At 38.4% G+C, this 20,583-nt stretch overlaps 2 protein-coding genes and 1 pseudogene across 2 annotated transcripts in view; 2 read left to right on the forward strand and 1 right to left on the reverse strand.

The window, feature by feature from the left end:
- The window catches only part of LOC125776748 (uncharacterized), a 251,208-nt gene that overhangs the window by 38,818 nt on the left and 191,807 nt on the right, over positions 1-20,583 (forward strand). The gene's annotated exons all lie outside the window — the stretch shown is intronic.
- Positions 718-5,622, reverse strand: LOC125777023 (uncharacterized). Its single transcript, XM_049450825.1, has one exon. It carries the CDS (start codon positions 1,929-1,931, stop codon positions 1,338-1,340), a length of 594 nt encoding a protein of 197 aa, XP_049306782.1. The 5' UTR covers positions 1,932-5,622; the 3' UTR covers positions 718-1,337.
- Positions 11,409-11,538, forward strand: LOC125775948 (small nucleolar RNA U3; annotated as a pseudogene).

The following is a 20,583-nucleotide window of genomic DNA, read 5'->3' on the forward strand; positions in this document are numbered from 1 at the left end:
CCCTTTTTGTTCCTGTGTTAATATGTTGAATTGATGGCTTCCTCCTTTGTTGTTTGTTGGTTTAGTCTCCTGTGACTTATATGTATAGTTTTTTTTTGTTTGTTAACTTATTTGTAATTATGTATATCGCGCCCGTTTTTGATTTTAGTATTTTTGTTGTGTTTAAATGTGTTTAAATGAGTTCAGCCTCCCCCACTCTATCCGGGACAACTGGCGCACACTAATAAAAGACAGCTCAATTCACCATCTGATGACACCAACACAACTCACCATACCTACACACTCACTCATCGAAAAGGATGGACAAGGAGAAAGCAGATACAATTCGATGTTCAATTCGTTCTACACAAGCCGCCCAGCCACAACTTTCATACTTTCGCTTCTATACTGCGCCGCGGAGTTCCCACTTCTTTTCGATCGTCATCGTTCCATCCGCGCCGACAACGATCCAACTCTTCTACCTATATACATACATACATATAGTTTCGCAAAGCATTCTGTAAACAAACGATTACTTTAAATAAATTGTGCCTGTTAAATAAATAACTTTTTTTCATTTTAAACACTCGCGCGAGTGTGTTGTATTCCCCAATAAATTGGGTAGGTAATTAACTATGGTCCTTCGAGCCTCACAGAAAGGCACCAGTGGAAAAACAAAATCCGCAAATCACATATAAATATAAAAAAAAAAAAAAAAAAAAAAAAAAAAACCAATTAGTAACGTGTGCCACTACTAGTATACTTACTTGGTATATAAATATATTTAGTATACTTATGAGCTGGATAATAAATAAAATGCACTGATTTTTAATTTTCACACTCGTTAAATTTATCGTTGTATTTATTCAGTTTATCCTATATGGATCGGTACACTTTTTATTAGTTGTTTAGTCTTTTGTATATGAAACCCACTGCTGCACACTGTTGGCGAAAGGCGAACTCGTTGGGTGCGTCACTCCCGTCACTTGGCGGTTTGTTGGAGGAAAAATTAAATTGCGGTTTGTTGCGGTGCGAATTAAAAAAAGAATATCGCGAACGACTGCCTTGTTTCACGGATGAAAACGGTAAGAAGATAATGCCGGTCGAATCAATCCCTTTTGATGGTTTGGGTGGTGAATATTAAATTAATCCGAGTCGTCTCGCTAATGATCGTGTGGTTGTTGTGTTGTAATAGTGAGCGGTGTCAGGTACTGTGTTTGATGCGTGTGTGTGTAGTGGTGTGTGCTGAACTGTTGTGTGATGAGGTGGTGTGACGTGACGTGATGTGATGTGTGGTGATGCGATGTGAGATGTTGCAGTTCATAACTCATGTGAACATCCCGGCCCCCCTAGGCGAGTTAATCGGCTAGGAGCCTCTGCAGCTGTTGCAATGTGTTTAGTACAGCGCTCAACCCTGTTGAGCGTTGTTGTTGCTGACGATGAGTGTGGCGTGGCGGAGATGGCCGTCTACGTGTTGTGGTTGATTGGCTGCTTCGTCGACGCCGGATAGCATTGGTGCGTGGTCTGGTACGTGTGTTGGTGCTACTTTCCGACGGATTGGCTCGGCGCGGAAAACGATGGAATAGAGTGTGATGGGGCCTCTGGCAATATTGACAGGCGCCGTCGGCCCAGCACTCTATGGTGGCGTGGTCATCTGCCAGGCAGGTCATGCAATGCCCATGGGCTCTTGCAACCTGTTTTCTTTGAGCGGGCTTCATGCTCTTAAAAATGGAGCATCGTTTCAGGGCGTGTGGGCGATGGCACAGGCTGCAACATGGAGGCCCCTGTGGCTGCAATAGCTGCTCTTCTCTCATCTCCCTGACTGCTTCGGCGGATGGCGGTGGTCGCATAACCCTGGTCCTTGGAGCGGCAACGGGTGCAGCCGACGCTTTGGGTATAGCGATTTCGGACCTTACGGTGTTGGAGGCGGTTTGGGTCTCCTCTACGTCCATTTCTATGGGAATATAGAATTGTAATTAAATTGATTTTGTTTATAATATTAGAATGTAGTTGTTGTAGCTACATATCTATACATATGTATATGTGTAATAAGTTGGTCTTCAACGCGCTTGTTTGAATTTATTTTTTGTTTGTGTACGGATTATAACGCGTGTTAATTTCGAATTAGCGGAATTGATTTATTATTTTTCGTTTAATTTTGCGAGTTATTTTGCGGTTTAGTTTGAAGGTGTTCTTCGCTGTTTGGAAGAAAACACAGTTTGGTGACTGGTCGAGTTAATATGCCGGTTTGGGTTCGCACATCGACTACTCTTATGTGACCATCTGATCCTCGATGAACCTTTTCAATGCGGCCTAGTCGCCATTCTGTTGGAGGAAGGCATTCGTCCTGTATGACGTAGTTACAGAACTAGTTACGACCACACCAACTCAAGTTGAGTACAATACAAATAAATACCTTAATTCACAATTAAGGAAATTTCAAACTGTAGAAGATCAGTATTGTGAAGACTGCTCTAAAGTCACAATTACTCGATCAAATAATGGCCGGTACGTCGTACGACAACCACAAGAGCCACAATTTTCGAATACCCCACATAATGGTAGAAAAAACAAAGTCAGATTCCCCCTGACAACTTCATATAGAAACAAAAAGATATGTTCGTAACTTTTCGACCCCGCAGGATGGCTTTTGCCAATAATGATACAAGAAACCTGCTTAAAAAATCTCAAACTATGTGGCGCGGTACTAAACGTCAAATTAGTGCATACGCTCCTAAACATATAAAAAAAAGTGTCTCAAAAAGTCAAAAAAAAAAAAACCAAAATTGACACTTTTCATACAATATTGCCCCACAGAGGATTAAATTTTCAAATAAATAAAATCTCAAAAGCAAGTTAAGGGATCACCATACTCCCAATGCAATACTGTGACGCACCTAGACTTAACAAAAGCAAAGGTAGCTCTTATCGCACCTACATTAGCGCTTCTCATAAGGGTAGTTGGTTAGAATCACATACCACTTAAAAAATTATAATTCCAATGAAGCCGTTCGCAATTACCGGCCACTCTCTCGCAAGATCCCTCCTTTGTCACAGTCCTAACTCCAGAGCTAAGGAGTACCCATTCTGGCCATATCTGAGCCAGGCGTGGGGTTACTATCCTTCATAAGCCGATAATAAAGAACAGACAAATAATAGACAATTGTCAAATAACCGCTACTGAAATAAACAAAAGCAAACAGCGCATACTTTTGTTTGCTACAATAATGAGTCAAAACCGAAAACTCAAAATAAAGTTGCTTTTCTCAAATACCTGCACGCAAATTAAAATGCATCCAAATACATGTGTTATGTTTAAATCGAAATCCGTTGTCTGCACACCCGGATAAACGAGAGTATATTAAAACTCCATCATCCAATACTTCTGCTGTCAGAATGTATTCTGCGCCTCGGCTACTCAAATAGCAGTACGCCAAATTACAGCATACTAGGCAAAATATTCGCCTAGGGGGCCCAGGATGTTTAAATGAGTTCAGCCTGCCCCCACTCTATCCGGGACAACTGGCGCACACTAATAAAAGACAGCTCAATTCACCATCTGATGACACCAACACAACTCACCATACCTACACACTCACTCATCGAAAAGGATGGACAAGGAGAAAGCAGATACAATTCGATGTTCAATTCGTTCTACACAAGCCGCCCAGCCACAACTTTCATACTTTCGCTTCTATACTGCGCCGCGGAGTTCCCACTTCTTTTCGATCGTCATCGTTCCATCCGCGCCGACAGCGATCCAACTCTTCTACCTATATACATACATACATATAGTTTCGCAAAGCATTCTGTAAACAAACGATTACTTTAAATAAATTGTGCCTGTTAAATAAATAACTTTTTTCCATTTTAAACACTCGCGCGAGTGTGTTGTATTCCCCAATAAATTGGGTAGGTAATTAACTAAAATGAGTAAAGCATCCCCCCACTTTAACCGGAAAAACTACCACACACTAATACTTGACGACACCACACTCATACACAAGACAACTCACCACACTTGTACATCCACCCACTCAGCATAAAGGATGGTCTCCTAAGCAGATTCAAAACATTCGTTAAAAACAATTCGTCACATACAGTTCGCACATCTACATTCGTTCGATACACTGCGTCGCGATAACAACTTACGCTATTCTACAGTAAAACATTTCACCGATCCTGTGCGCGTTAATTCGAATCCTCGACCGTCCAGAGCGCTGCATCACAAAACCAAAAAAGAGCAGCGCAGTGACACTAACAAAAAAATTCCTATAAAAATTATTTAACGCACAAACAACAGCCATATATACAACAAAAATAAAAACAATAAACATACATACGAGCGCGAAATGTAACCAAAAAAAAAAGGAAATCGGGCGCGAAATGTAAAAGCACCTAAATAATAAAACATACGCAAAAACGGATCAAACGGGCGCGAAAAATTAAAACAAATATACAAACCAACAAAACAGTACGAGGAGGAGTTGGAGCACAGAAGGAGAAAAAAGAGAAAGAAAAGGGAGAAACGAAGAAGCCAGCCAGTTGGATTCATAGCAGAAGAGGAAAGCAGGGATTGGCGATAAAGCTCATATATACATTTACACATACATATGTATATATTATACCCCCCAAAAACCCCCTTGCGTGATGATAAAGTGAGTTGTATCGATTCCATTTAATATAGGGTGATTTTTTAAGAGCTTGATAACTTTTTAAAAAAAAAAAAACGCATAAAATTTGCAAAATCTCATCGGTTCTTTATTTGAAACGTTAGATTGGTTCATGACATTTACTTTTTGAAGATAATTTCATTTAAATGTTGACCGCGGCTGCGTCTTAGGTGGTCCATTCGGAAAGTCCAATTTTGGGCAACTTTTTTCGAGCATTTCGGCCGGAATAGCCCGAATTTCTTCGGAAATGTTGTCTTCCAAAGCTGGAATAGTTGCTGGCTTATTTCTGTAGACTTTAGACTTGACGTAGCCCCACAAAAAATAGTCTAAAGGCGTTAAATCGCATGATCTTGGTGGCCAACTTACGGGTCCATTTCTTGAGATGAATTGTTGTCCGAAGTTTTCCCTCAAAATGGCCATAGAATCGCGAGCTGTGTGGCATGTAGCGCCATCTTGTTGAAACCACATGTCAACCAAGTTCAGTTCTTCCATTTTTGGCAACAAAAAGTTTGTTAGCATCGAACGATAGCGATCGCCATTCACCGTAACGTTGCGTCCAACAGCATCTTTGAAAAAATACGGTCCAATGATTCCACCAGCGTACAAACCACACCAAACAGTGCATTTTTTCGGGATGCATGGGCAGTTCTTGAACGGCTTCTGGTTGCTCTTCACCCCAAATGCGGCAATTTTGCTTATTTACGTAGCCATTCAACCAGAAATGAGCCTCATCGCTGAACAAAATTTGTCGATAAAAAAGCGGATTTTCACATTTCGAACCGAACACTGATTTTGGTAATAAAATTCAATGATTTGCAAGCGTTGCTCGTTAGTAAGTCTATTCATGATGAAATGTCAAAGCATACTGAGCATCTTTCTCTTTGACACCATGTCTGAAATCCCACGTGATCTGTCAAATACTAATGCATGAAAATCCTAACCTCAAAAAAATCACCCGTTATTATTGTATATTATGCACGTATGTATGTATGCCTAAAATTACAGTTTTATATAATCATACATATGTAAAACCTGTAATAAAAAATCTGTTTGGCTAATATAACGAAACTAGTACCAAACGGTAAGAATTCACGTTTTGATTTCTAGAAAAAGATCAAAATGCTAATATAAAATAAATATATATTTTCAAATATACTACATATACATAGAAGTGATAGCCTTGCATGATTACGTTTGTGTGTCCAAACACAACAATTTAACAATCAGGAAAACTAATTCAAGTATTCCTTGCAAATTTGTTCGGCAATACCCCTTATGTTTAACAAAAACAATAAGCAGGATTGCATGAATTCTATAAGCAAAAGCCCAAACATTAATTACAATTATAAGATAAAAAACAAAACAAGAGAGGCAAACTAAAAAAAAAAAAAAACATACATACAATAAGCATATTTACTTAGTGCATGTACCATATACATATTTCGCATACATATTGCGAAACATATTTACAAAGTGCACCTTTTTTCAATTCCGTTTTCGGGCTCTCTTCACAGTGCATAAACAAGCAGGCTTACAAAAAGCAAATTGATCTCTCTAACGAGCTCTCAATTGCTTACGAATAAAGCATATTCATAAACATACAAACAATTTGGGCATACTTATGTACATAGCGCATTGATCTCCTCAGCGAGCTCTCAATTGCACAAAACATAAGTACCTTCATAAGCACACACATACTTACATACACATAAGTCCAAGTATTAGGGTGTACCTAAATACTAACATAAGGACGTAAAAGGTAGTAATAAAGTAAAAGTACGGATATTTTCAAACTTAAAGCTAAAATATAAATAAAAAATATTATTTCACAAAAATGGTTAATAACGACACCAATCAAAATACACCTGCAGGAGCTACACGCTCGAATCAGGTTGCTAAATTCATTTCACAAAGTGACAGTTTAATAAGATACTGCACTAGATTTGCCTTCTCACCGATTCACGAAAACTCGGAATCGTTACTAGAAATAAAAAATCAAAATCTAAAAAATTTTTGGACTCGCCTCCAAGCGGCTTATGACGCCATTGTAGATTCTGACGATTCAGATCTACCACAAAATTTTAAATTATCTGCTTACGATATTTACGAAAACTGCTTGGACCAATATGAAGAAACGAAAGCTATGATCTCCAAACAATTAAAACTCATTAAAGCAATTGCACCTACTCCCCACAGTAGAGTAGAGCTGCCACAAATAGACAATCAAGAGGCAAGTTCAGGCATCCAACTCGAGCTGCCTGCATGTGATACAGAAACCTTTTACGGAGGTTATGAAGAATGGCCGTCCGTCCGGGACATGTTCACAGCCGTTTACATCAACCATCCACAACTATCAAAGGCACAAAAACTGTATCACCTCCGATACAAAACGAAAGGTCAAGCAGGCGTAATAGTCAAACAGTTCGCTCTCAATGACGAAAATTTCAATTTTGCTTGGGAAGCTCTTAAAGCACGTTATGAAAACGAAAGAATACTGGTCGATAAGCAAGTAACGACACTATTAAACTTGCCTAAAATCAAGAAAGAAACAAGTGAAGAATTTGTAACACTACAATCCACTGTTTCTAATTGTTTGTCGATTCTGTCGACACAAAATATTCCCACAGACAGCTGGGATCCTATTCTGGTAAATATTTGCACCGCCGCATTACCAGAAAAGTCGTTACTTCTATGGGAGCAATCGCTCTCATCACGAAAAAAGTGCCCAACGTGGCAACAAATGAAAGATTTTCTCACCACCCAATATGAAATTGCGGAAAGGTTAGAAGAAAAAATAAACAGAAATAAGAACATTAAACAAGACCAAAATAAAAGCTTCAATAGACCCCAAGCTAGAAGCAAAAACAAATCAAATAGAATTTTTAACAAAATACAAGCGTTCATATCCGAACAGAGAAAACATACGTCATGCGAACTATGCACAAGAGGGCATAAACTTAAAACTTGCGAGAAGTTTAAAAAATTAAACATTAACGAAAGGAACAACTTTGTCAGATCAAAAAGACTCTGTACAAACTGCTTGTCCCATACACATAATTTTAAAAATTGCAAAAGCAAATTCAACTGCTTATATTGTCAGAAAAGACATCATACAATGCTTCATTACAGCAGATATCCGATCTCTCTCCAAAGAAGCGCATTTACAAAATTAACCACGGGTTCAATTGCAAAAGCAAATCACGAAAGCCAAAATCGTAAAAATTGCCAAGAGACACCATGTTGCTCAAAGGCACAAAAAGTTCAAACGCTGCACAGCGAAACACAAAGTGGACTAGTTACCGAACTAGTTACAACCATACCAACTCAAGTTGAGTACAATACAAATAAATGCCTTAATTCACAATTAAGGAAATTTAAAACTCTAGAAGATCAGTATTGTGAAGACTTCTCTAAAGCATACATGGGCGTTTTGACTCACATGAGCAGTTACTCTCAGCACACATTCTTACGCTCTTATTTCAGTCGCTATTGAGAGCGAAAAAAACCAGTTTTGCACTGTGGGATAATGAATTGATTTTCCTGCCAGTTGCGCTGCAGACAGCAACGAGGTAACATAGGTAGTCGGTATGTTGATGTTTATGCCCTAGTATATTTTTGCCCCATTTGAAATGTATAACATAAATAAAATGTTATACTAATTTCAGATACCTTTGGTGGGGTAAATTGGGAGTTGACTACTTTTACTAGCAAACTAGTTAGCGGAAATTTTAAGATAAAGTTGAAATTGTGAAATTCTCGAAATTTTTTTTTTTTTTAACATATTATCTCTCTCAATACCCTCATATTTCTCAAAGTATTTATGGAAGGTATTATAGTGCCTCCTAAAATTATACCTATGCCCGGGTCCCCTTTACACACATATTACACAATAGACATTGCATATTACCAAAGGCATCGGAAATCATAAAGCAATATTTGTCATTCATTTTGAACAAACACATATAGGTACGCGCATAAACAGTATCATAAAACAATCAAGCGGCGCACGATGTTGCTTCGCTGTTGTTTGTTAATCAACTGACTGCAAATGTTCTTTGTCCCATGGTAGCCACTTTACGCTCGCGGTTACCAATACATCCATACATTTCATTTGCCCATCGCTGCTCTAAAGCTACAACTACTCGATCAAATAATGGCCGGTACGTCGTACGACTACCACAAGAGCCACAATTGTCCAATATCTCACATATTGGTAGAAAAAACAAAGTAAGATTTCGGTCTAATAATTTTAAAAACTCTAATATATGTTACGTTTCGACCCCGCAGGATGGCTTTCGCCAGTAATGAAAAAAAAAAATTCTGCACAAATCCTAGAGCGGTGGCGGGCTACTACTTGGCAAATTAGAGCATACGCACTTAAATATTATTAATATCTATAATATAATAAAATTATCTACATCTACATAAGCGCTCCTCACATTGGTGATTAATGGGAATCAGCTATAAAAAGCATTAATTAATTATGAAAAATTTTCTTCTCTACGAATCGAAGCCGTTCTCCATTCACAGCACTCTCGCAAGATCCCTCTAATTTCATAGTCCTAAATCTAGGGCTAAGGAGTACCCATTCTGGTCACATCTGAGCCAGGCATGGAGTAACTATCCTTTATAAGCAGAGGCAAATTATAAACAACCGGTATACCATACCGATGAAATAAGAAATTTAAGTAACCGCTAGTAAAATTAATAAAATCAAACATTTTTTTTCTATAATAATAAGTCGTCAAAACACGCAAAAGGAAATTACTACCTAAAGCACCACTACTTACATAAAATACAAATGTATACTAAAACCAAAATCGCTTCTTACAACTTATATTCTGCAACCTCGGCTACTTCGCCAACAGTAAGCAAATTACATGTATCACCTTATACTCGTACAAAATACTAGGCAAAATATTTGCCTAGGGGGCCCAGGATGTTTAAATGAGTAAAGCATCCCCCCACTTTAACCGGAAAACCTACCACACACTAATACTTGACGACACCACACTCATACACAAGACAACTCACCACACTTGTACATCCACCCACTCAGCATAAAGGATGGTCTCCTAAGCAGATTCAAAACATTCGTTAAAAACAATTCGTCACATACAGTTCGCACATCTACATTCGTTCGATACACTGCGCCGCGATAACAACTCACGCTATTCTACAGTAAAACATTTCACCGATCCTGTGCGCGTTAATTCGAATCCTCGACCGTCCAGAGCGCTGCATCACATTGGTTCAAACCTTGCGCCGGGTCGACATCTACGCTCCTCTACCACGATTATACATTCGCTATCAACATTCGCCACGTCAACAATTCGTTACGCACTCCTCGCTGATGCGCTTTTCGTTTTATACATTTGTATGTACGCCAAGTAAATCCCTCATGCGTTCGACCACGATCCGAAGCCGCTCGATCTCCAACTTCGGCATCATATTTATTAACTTGTAAAAGTGCAAACTTAGCGATTTAAATAAAATTGTTAAATATAAACCTAAAAATAAGATACTTTTGTTTCAATTGAAGCAGTGGTGTGTGTTCCCCAATAAATTGGGTATAAATGTATTTATTTCTCGCCCGTTGTTGTAATTAGTTAATGTATATTAATATTTTGTTTTTTCTTTTTAACTCCTCACTTTTCTAAAATTTCGGTTCATTTTCTGTATCTTTTCTCTTCACTTGATGTTTTTTTGTGTGTTTTTGTTTCTTTTTTCACTACACCTTTGCACTTTTTAATTGTTCACTTCACTCGAAATGAAAGAGTACACCCAACACTTTTTTTACACGGTAGATACGTTCCTCAGAAATCTGTGTAAAAAAAAGAGGCGTTACCTATAGGAAAATGGATATACGTACCTGAAACCCGTGTAAGATGAAATAAAGAACTATATTTACTTCGAAAAACCGTGGAAAAAATGTTGGAAACTATAAAATTTCAGATATGCATACAAATTGTTTGTTCACATGTTAAAATACATAATTCATATAGGTGAAAAATTGGTAGAGCAAGCAAAACACAAAAGAAATCTGTTAATCCAGAATTAAAAACAAAAAAAATAGAAAAGAAATAAAAAAAAAATTTACATAGTTACATAATTATTCGTCGCTTCTTGACAACAAGCGCAATTGTTTGCGACGAACTGGACTAAAGTCGGTATCATCAATGTAAATATCTTGCGAACAAACTGTGTAGGTGAGAGTTATCAAATAAGGGGATTTCCCAATTACTACTATGTAAATTCATTTCAGCATTGGTGCCAAGGATGGCAAAAACAAACACAATTACAAGACAGTGATTTTTAAATTTTTTACAAACATTTTTGAAGTTATACTTCTTATACGACGCCGGAAAAGGTTGCGATAGATTCTGGTTGCGCAACCTTCCATATAAAAGTAACGCAAAGTTGCGCAACCTCGCTCCATCCATATGAATGTAACGCAACCTTGTCTGCGAAGATGTGCGAGCAGCAAGCGAAGCGGTGACAATCGGCGATCGTTTGTTCGTTTCTTTCGGCACTGCTCGGCCGACACAACAACACAACACAATATTCCATGCTTATGCTGTTGTTGTTTTTGTAGAACAATGTTTCAATTTTTGGTTGGTGACATATTCACATGTGTGCGCATATGTATGTTTGTATGCTTGTGCATTATTGAAGTTATACTTCTTTTTCTTTCGTTTGTCTTTCATTTCTGCGAATTCTCAACTATTTTGGTTGAAATACTCTGCGTTGGCCTTTCAGAATCACACAGAATCATTTCTGTGGTTTTTGAAACTGACCCACGAGGACGAGGTATATGGTTTTATCTGGGAGCGTGAGATTTAAGAAAATCGCTCGCTTACAAGGGATAAAACGACTTCTGAGTGGCGATTTTAATGAATAAATTCACAGAATCATTTCTGTGCTTTTTGAAATCTATACTAATAAATATTTTTTTCTTACTAATAGAAAATAAATTTACCACAGCAATATACATAAACATATACATAATATTGCTGTGATAAATTTAATTTCTATTAGTAACCAAAAAATTAATAGTAAATTTATTAAGACTATACTTCTCAGGGCATCATAACAATGTTATGTATATGTATACACATATTATGTATATGTATATTGCTATGATAAATTTATTGCGAAAGCAAATGTTCTACAAAGTAGGTATATTCTATACTTAAACAAAATTATTAGAACCATCGTATGTTTCTTGCATTCATAACCACATCATACTTAAGTCAGCGCGACCTAATTGTCAATGGTGGTGTTGGTGGTAAGCACTTGGAAGGTCAAGATGCTAACACAGGTCCCAGGTTCGAATCCCGACAGAATAAATTTTTAATTTTTTGCTTTTAACATCGTATACTATAAAAATAAGTATTTTTCTTTATTTTAATTTCTATTAGTAAGAAAAATATTTATACTTATATGTACATATATTTGCATACATTGCCGAAAAAATAAATCACAAGCATACAAACATACATATGCGTACACATATGAATATGTCACCAACAAAAAATTGATCTTCACAAGTCAATCCGGCAGCCAAATTGGCGAAGAACAAAAGAGAGATGATTACGCTGCATATTCTCTTCCGCAACGAAGAGACGGAACTACTTTCCGAGTCAAAATTCCTTCATTTAGAGATTGCTTTATTCTTCATTTTATGTGCATAATAAATTTATAAAATGTGAATTTAAGTTTTCTAGTTTTCTTTCATACAAAATGATACGCATTTCTGAAAATCACAAGAAGTATAACTTCATCCGCGCGTAGGGACTCCACGCACCTTTTTTTTTTCAACCGTGTAAAAAAAGAGTTGGGTGTACTGAAATTATGAAAATTAATTGGAACGCAAGCACACTTTTTCCACTATATAAAATATTTATTCAGTTTATTTCACAAAGTTTTTTTTTTTTCAAAATAATTTTATTTATTGTATCTGCTTTTTCTTAAAGCCTAACAAAAAGTAATAAAATCTTAAATCTATTTAAAAACTAGACAGACTCAAGCAAGTGGTCGAGCTGTTTTGGTGTTACGTCGCTCTTCAATACGCAGGCATATCTCTTCTTTTAAGTCGTGTTTGATCGCAGGGATGTACCAAAGCATTAGCCAAAGGGTTTGGGTGATCTCGGAGTTTAGATATATATTTAGTTCTGCTGTCTTCTACTTCTTTTTTTACCATAGGAATACCAAGGTCTTTATGGATATTTTCGTTACGCATGTACCATGGTGAACACGTGATTGTTCTAAGCATTTTTGATTGGAACCTTTGTATTAGATCAATATTAGTTGCACAGGTCGTACCCCACAGTTGAATGCCATACATCCAAATCGGCTTTATGACCGCATTATATAAGAGCACTTTGTTGTCTATGCTAAGTTTGGAGTTTTTATTTAAAAGCCAATTTAAATTTGCAGCTCTAATCTTCATACATGTTATTCTACTAGATACGTGTTTTCGCCACGTGAGCCTTCTATCTAGGTGAATACCAAGATATGTTACTTCGTTCGCTTGGGGTACTAAGATATTGTTTATTTTTACTGCCGGGCACATCTTTGGTCTTAGCGAAAATGTAATGTGCTTACACTTCTGTTCATTCACATTTATACGCCAGTTCGCTAACCATTCTTCGACAGAACTTAAATGCTCCGTTAATATTCTTGATGCTAAAATATGGCATTTGTTACAGCTAACTATAGCTGTGTCGTCCGCAAAAGTTGAAGTTAATATATTATTAGCTGTTGGGAGATCTGCTGTATATATGATGTATAGTGTTGGGCCTAAAACACTGCCCTGGGGTACACCAGCCCTTATCTGACGTTCATCAGATATGAAATCTCCCACTTTTACCATCAATTTTCTATTTTTTAGATAAGACTCCAAGGTTCTATACAATTCTAAAGGTAGAATTTTTTTAATCTTATATAAAAGACCTTCGTGCCACACCTTATCAAACGCCTGAGCTACATCTAGAAATATTGCTGAACAGTACTCCCTGTGCTCAAATGCTTTCCTTATCTCGTTAGTAATTCTATTTACTTGCTCTATTGTGCCATGTTTCGCACGAAATCCGAATTGATGCATTGGTATTGTGTTATTTTCGTGGAGGAAAGGAGATATCTTTGATAGTAATACTTTTTCAAATACTTTTGAAAGACAGGGTAGAAGACTGATTGGTCTGTATGAAGACGGCTGTGTTAAGTCTTTCCCAGGTTTATCTATCAAGACAATCTGCGACTTTTTCCATGAAATTGGATAGTATCCGAAACTGAGAATTGCATTGAAGAGCAAAGAGAGCACCTCTACAGCAATAATTGGTAACTCAATTAGCATTTTTGGGGAAATTTTATCATGTCCCGGCGACTTTTTTGGGTTAAGTTCTTTGATGATACCAATGATTTCAGAAGGTGAAGTCATAAGAGGCTCGAGCGACTCTTTAGCTGTGTTGGGTAAGATTGACAGCTTAAAGTTATTCTTTGGCAAATTAGGTTGAAATACCTTTTCTAGGTGATTTGCAAAGCAATTAGCCTTTTCCTCGTCACTTCGAGCCCAATTTCCTCCCAAGTCTCGTATAGGCATGTTGGAGTGAGTTGGTGGCTTCATGGACTTTTGGGCTTTCCAAAGGGAGTTTTGCTTGTTTGAATTCGGACACAGCTTCTTTATATACATTTCGGTGTTCAATTCTTCCTCACGTTTAAGCGCTTTTTTTTAATTTACGTACAGCAGATTTTAATTGAAGCTGAGTGGAAGGGGAACGATTTATCTGCCATTCACGTCTTGCACGCCTTTTTACATTTACAAGCATTTCTATTTCTCTATTAGAGATTTTTCTGAAACCAAGCGGCTTATTGCTTTTGTTTGGTGTTGCTAAGACAGCTGCGCTGGTTATTATATCATTGATTTCTCTTATACTTTCGTCAATATCTCTTCCTGTATTTATTTTGTACTCAATATTAATGTGGCTACTGACGTATTTTTTATATTTTAGCCAATTTGTTTTATAAGAAGTTAGACCCACTTTTGGATTAACGATTATGGGTTGTTCACATAATTTTATTAGTACCGGAGAGTGATCAGAAGATAGATCAGTACATGTATCTGCTGTTATGTGCGATTTATCTATATTTTTGATTACAGCAAAATCAATTAAATCTGGTATTTTCTTACGATCACTAGGCCAATATGTTGGCTTACCAGGAGATATTATTTCAAGGTTATTGTGCCTATTTATAACAGTTTGATACAGCTGTCGTCCTTTCGGATTAATAAGACGTGAGCCCCAGTACGTGTGTTTTGCGTTGTAATCTCCACCTGCTAGAAATCTTTGACCTAGTGTTCCAAAAAAGTCTTTAAATTCGATTTCTGTAATTTTAAAACGAGGTGGACAGTATATAGCCGTAAGGTTTAAGTCACAACCCCGATTTTTTAGGGATATTGTTGTAGCTTGTAACTGTGGTGTAGCATAAGATTCTAGAGCATAGTGGTTCAAACGATTTCTAATCAACACTGCCGTGCCACCATGCGCTTTTCCATCCGGATGATTTGTAACATATAGTCTGAATCCCGGTATATTGAAATTATTTTTATTTGTTAGATGAGTTTCTGAAATAAGCATTACATCTATATTCTTTTCAGACAGAAATCTGATAATCTCTAATTTATGTTGGTTAACACCGTTAGCATTCCATATACAGATATTTAGTAAGCTCATTTTTTACTTAATAAATTTTGCAGCATTTGATTTTGTGATTTTATTAAATCTTGGATCATGTTTTGCATGGTAGACATAAATTGTGCCATACACTGTGAAAGATTTATAATCATAGTTTCAATACCTCCATTTGGAGGATTTTGCGGCAGTTGCATTTGCACAGTGTTGCCTTTCACCACATTTGCATAGCTTCCTTGCATATTATTATTGTTAGAAGTAATAGGATTTGTACTTTTTTCTGAGGTTGCTATAATTTCATTTCGGGGCGTTTGTAACATTTTGTTACGACGTGCTTGAATACCCTGTGACAACTTAGATTTCAAATCTTTATATACAGGGCAACCTCTGTAGTTAGCAGTGTGATTCCCTCCGCAATTGCTGCATTTTTTATTTAACTCTTCTTTCTTAAGGGTGCATTTAGAAGTGGGATGTAAATCACCACATACCACACAAACACTGCGTAGAGTACAGTATGATTTAGTATGCCCATAGTCTTGGCAGTTAGTACATTGTACCGGACCGTTTCTTTTATGTGGTTCTTCCACAGATACTCTACGATGCAGCAAATATTTCAAATTATAAATTGGATGGGTCTCATTTTTTTTAAGTTGATTCGAATTCGGTAACAATTCAATTTTAAACATTGGCTGTGGTATTTTGTTTCTATTAAATATATTCACAACTGTTTTAATTCCAAAACCACATTCTTCCAATGCTTCTTTGACTTCACCAGAGTCTACGGCGGACTCTATACCCTTGATTACAACAACTAGGCCCTTAGAGCTCTTCAGTTGATACGAATAATAATTTTTGTTTTTATTTGACAAAAATTTAACTATGTCCATAAAACTTTTTTCAGTGTAGGACTGAATTTTTGTTTCATCTATATTGCTTTTTTTCAAAGGCACTATATGGAAATTGTTAGTACCTACAATTTTACTTATTTCAGCAACGAGAGCATTACTGCTACGTTCGCGCAAATATATTGGAGGTGGTTTGGCATTAACGACTGTGGTGGTACCCTTCGCATCGTCGTCTGATCCATTGCTTAGTAAGGCAAACCTATTGCCACTTAAAACTTCCGGTTTATTCTTAATTGGTGTACTGCCTTGAAATTTCTTACAGGATTGACCGCTGACTTTGAAGGACTTAATTTCCTTTTTATGTTAATGTAGCGGTCAATGCCAGTTTGTACAGACTGGCCTTTTTTTATTGGTACATTCTCACCTTGCTTTATGTTGTTCTTCGCTGCCTGCGTACTTGCTGGTACCTGTTTAGTTGGTGTGATCATGTTTGCTGCTGGCCGTTGTTGACTGCCGTTCTCTCCTGCTTTAGTTTTTTGTAAGCTCTGCTTATGGTGCTGCTCAGTTGGTCGCTGCGATGACTCATCCTTCTCACCGTTTCTTTGTTTGTTGGTAGGAGCTGAACTCGCAGGCTCGACAAAGCTGAAGTAGGCATTCTCTTGGTGGTGGGGCTGCGCTGCGCTCATGCTTTTGTATTTTTTTGTTTTATTTCACACTTTTTATTTGTTATTTTGTTATGTTTCTTGCTTATAAACAGTTTGTGGTTTTTTATGTTTTGATTTGTACTTTCGGCGTTATTGCCTAACGTTTGCACTTAATGCACTTTTTTTAATTTTTGTTTATTTTGTTTTATTTTTGTTTTTTTTTCGAAAGTTTCTACGGAGCGCATGAAAACACGTCCGTTTAGGTTGAAAGCTCGAAGTTATTATGATTATAGATTTCACAAAGTGAATTTTATTTTATCGATTTTCCGCGATAAAACCCCCTGCGGTACACTCCAGTTGGCTGCAAAATTGGGGACTCAAGTCTGTCTCTCCGTCACTTGAACCTTCTGATTTACAAAAGCAAAAAATGGCCTTTTGTTGCGGTCGAATGTCTTAGTTCATGGATGAAACAAAAACAAGCAAGATTCCGTTCGGATCGATTTCTTTTGATGGTTTGGGTGGTGAATTCGTGGGTTGATTCGTTGGTGATGGTGTGGTGGGTGTCTTGTATGATATGTTTTTTGTTCTTTTTTTTGGATAGTAGGAGGAAACAGGGTTTAAATCTGCAAAAGCTAACCTACTCCCATCTCATGTCTCTTCCACGGGACCACTGGACAAAGTATTACGTCATGGGAGAGAACAAAGAAAGACATTAAAGTCGCCTCTATTGAGCGGAATGACTGACGTCTAATCTGTTGTAAATGTCTCAATCTTGTCATAATTAGAGTTGCCGCTTCGCTGACCGCTTTCATATTTGCAGAGGACTCGCCCACAAGTGCTATAAAATTTTTCACCGCGGGACTACCTCCAACTGTGGTTTTCCCTTACTTGAAAAGTATATGTCCTGACGATATTTGTATATGTAGCTTCTAAAGCACCCATGGCCACTCAATATTTGGGACAGGTGGAAATCCAGGTCCCCATGTCCTTTGCATGAAATTTGCCACCGTTGCTGCCACATTGTGATGCTTTTGATTCTCTTAATTGGTCTAGCATATGATTTTATGTCTAGAGTAATATGTATCTATATTGGAGCCGAGTACAGTATAACTGAACTCATTACCTTAGCTATTAAAAGTCGTCGGCTGGAACGCACACAGCCTTTATTGGCCATCATTCTAGATAAAGCATTATAGATTTTATTTGCTTTACATGTCGTATTTTTCAAGTATTCCTTGAATTTGAGTCTTGAGTCCACTATTACACCAAGAGACTTCAATTGTGGCTGTGAAGTAATCTCACATTCTCCTTTGGTGACCGATACCAATATGCAGTCAAACCATTTATGCAGTCATTGCATTTATCCGGACATCATCCAGATGCTACCACTATGACATCATCCGCATATGGGACTATGGTATGTTGTGTGTTGTATTGGGTTGTGTGTAGTGATGTGTGTTGCTTGTTATACAGATGATGTGATGAAGTTGTTAATGACGTATGTGTTATGTGTCAGGTAGGTGATGTCCGTAGGTTATCATGTGAACACAACCAAATAGTCACTGCACTGCTATCCACCGCTAGCCAAAAGTGAGAGTCTGGTAGTCTAATTGTAATATCGGAGGGACTGCTCTGACGTCCGATTGCGTTAAAGCTATATTATGTAGGGCATATTCAAAGGCATCTTTATTAAGACCAAATATTTTTAAAAATCTACAAAGAAAACTTGTTAGAGGATTGCTACGATCTTTTAGCTCTCTCCGCACTAATCTTTCATCCCCATCATTTTTACTAGAGCTAATATAAAAAAGTCGGATCCATTTTGATATTTATAATACTTTTGCTAGTTTATTTAAAATTGGAAACACAGTTTTGACAGTTCCCCATTTATTGTGACCTAAAAATACAATCCCAAAATATGGAATTTAAGAACTACTGTGAACTGAAAACAAATTTCAAATTTAATATACACTGAAATACAAAAAGGAGGATAGAGTCATGTGTAGAAGTTCACGCAAGTGAGGAAAGTTCTCTGATTGCCATTCACTTGGGAGTGGCCAGAAACGATTCTTTTACATGTGACTCAAGCAGCTCACGACTTCCGGTCTTTGACCAAGTATCCTCTGGGTAGCCTAAGAACATCCGTTTGAAGGCGAGCTAACGTGAGAAGGCGAAACATCCCCTGCATAGGGTCGTGCGCTGGGTTTGGGACCCGCCACGTAAAAAACACCCCCAGTGAATAGTCATAACCAGCCTCGGATGAGAGACCCCCCTTTTGATGACGACCATGGCAAACGAAATAAGGACTACGAATTGAGGGCATGCACCTGGAATGTCCGGTCCCTTAATTGGGAAGGTGCCGCTGCCCAGCTGGTTGATGTCCTCGTGAAAATAAAGGCTGACATCACCGCCGTCCTTGAAATGCAATGGACGGGACAAGGACAGAGACGAGTAGGTCCTTGTGACATTTACTACAGTGGCCATATAAAGGAGCGCAAGTTTGGTGTTGGATTCGTCGTGGGAGAGAGACTCCGTCGCCGAGTACTATCATTCACTCCGGAGAGTGAACGTCTAGCCACAATCCGCATCAAAGCGAGGTTCTTCAACATATCGCTGATTTGCGTCCACGCCCCGATGGAAGAGAAGGACGATGTGACCAAAGATGCCTTTTATGAGTGCTTGGAGCGCACTTATGAGAGATGCCCCCGCCACGATGTCAAAATCGTGCTTGGCGACTTCAACGCGAGGGTGGGCAAAGAAGGTAACTTTGGCACTACGGTCGGTAAATTCAGCCTCCACGAGGAAACATCCCCAAATGGGTTGAGGCTGATCGACTTCGCCGGGGCCCGAAATATGGTTATCTGTAGTACTAGATTCCAGCATAAGAAGATACATCAAGCTACCTGGCTGTCTCCGGATCGAAAAACCACCAACCAGATCGATCATGTTGTGATAGACGGAAGACACGTCGCTAGTGTTTTAGATGTGCGTGCGCTCCGAGGTCCTAACATCGACTCGGACCACTATCTTGTTGCAGCCAAGATTCGCACCCGCCTCTGTGCAGCAAAAAACGCACGCCAACAAACACAAGGAAGGTTCGACGTCGAGAACCTGCAATTACAACAGACAGCCGAAAGATTTTCCACTCGGCTTGCACTCCTGCTCTCTGACAACTCGGTATAAGGGAACTGTCGGACGGCATTTCAAACCATTGGTTTTCGGAAAGTGCAAAAGAACAGCTGGTACGACGAGGAGTGCCGTGTCGCAGCGGAGAGAAAACAGGCTGCCTACCTCGCAACGTTACGATCGACCACAACACGTGCGGGATGGGATAGATACCGAGAGTTGAAGAGGGAAGCGAGACGCATTTGCAGACAGAAGAAGAAAGAGGCCGAAATGCGTGAGTACGAATAGCTTGATAAGCTGGCCGACAGGGGTAATGCTCGAAATGCTACGAAAAGATTCGGCGAATTACAGAAGGTTTCAAGACCGGAGCATACTCTTGTAGAATCCCCAAAGGTGATCTAGTCACCGATGCCCAAAGCATACTTAGATTATGGAGAGAACACTTCTCCAGCCTGCTGAATGGCAGTGAACACATAACACCAGGAGAAGGCGAACCCGATTCCCCAATCGATGACGATGGAGCAGACGTTCCATTACCCGACCATGAAGAAGTTCGAATAGCAATTGCCCGCCTGAAAAACAACAAAGCGGCAGGGGCTGATGGATTACCGGCCGAGCTATTCAA

This window comes from Bactrocera dorsalis, chromosome 1 (assembly GCF_023373825.1).
Source record: "Bactrocera dorsalis isolate Fly_Bdor chromosome 1, ASM2337382v1, whole genome shotgun sequence".
Classification (NCBI taxonomy): Eukaryota; Metazoa; Arthropoda; class Insecta; order Diptera; family Tephritidae; genus Bactrocera; species Bactrocera dorsalis.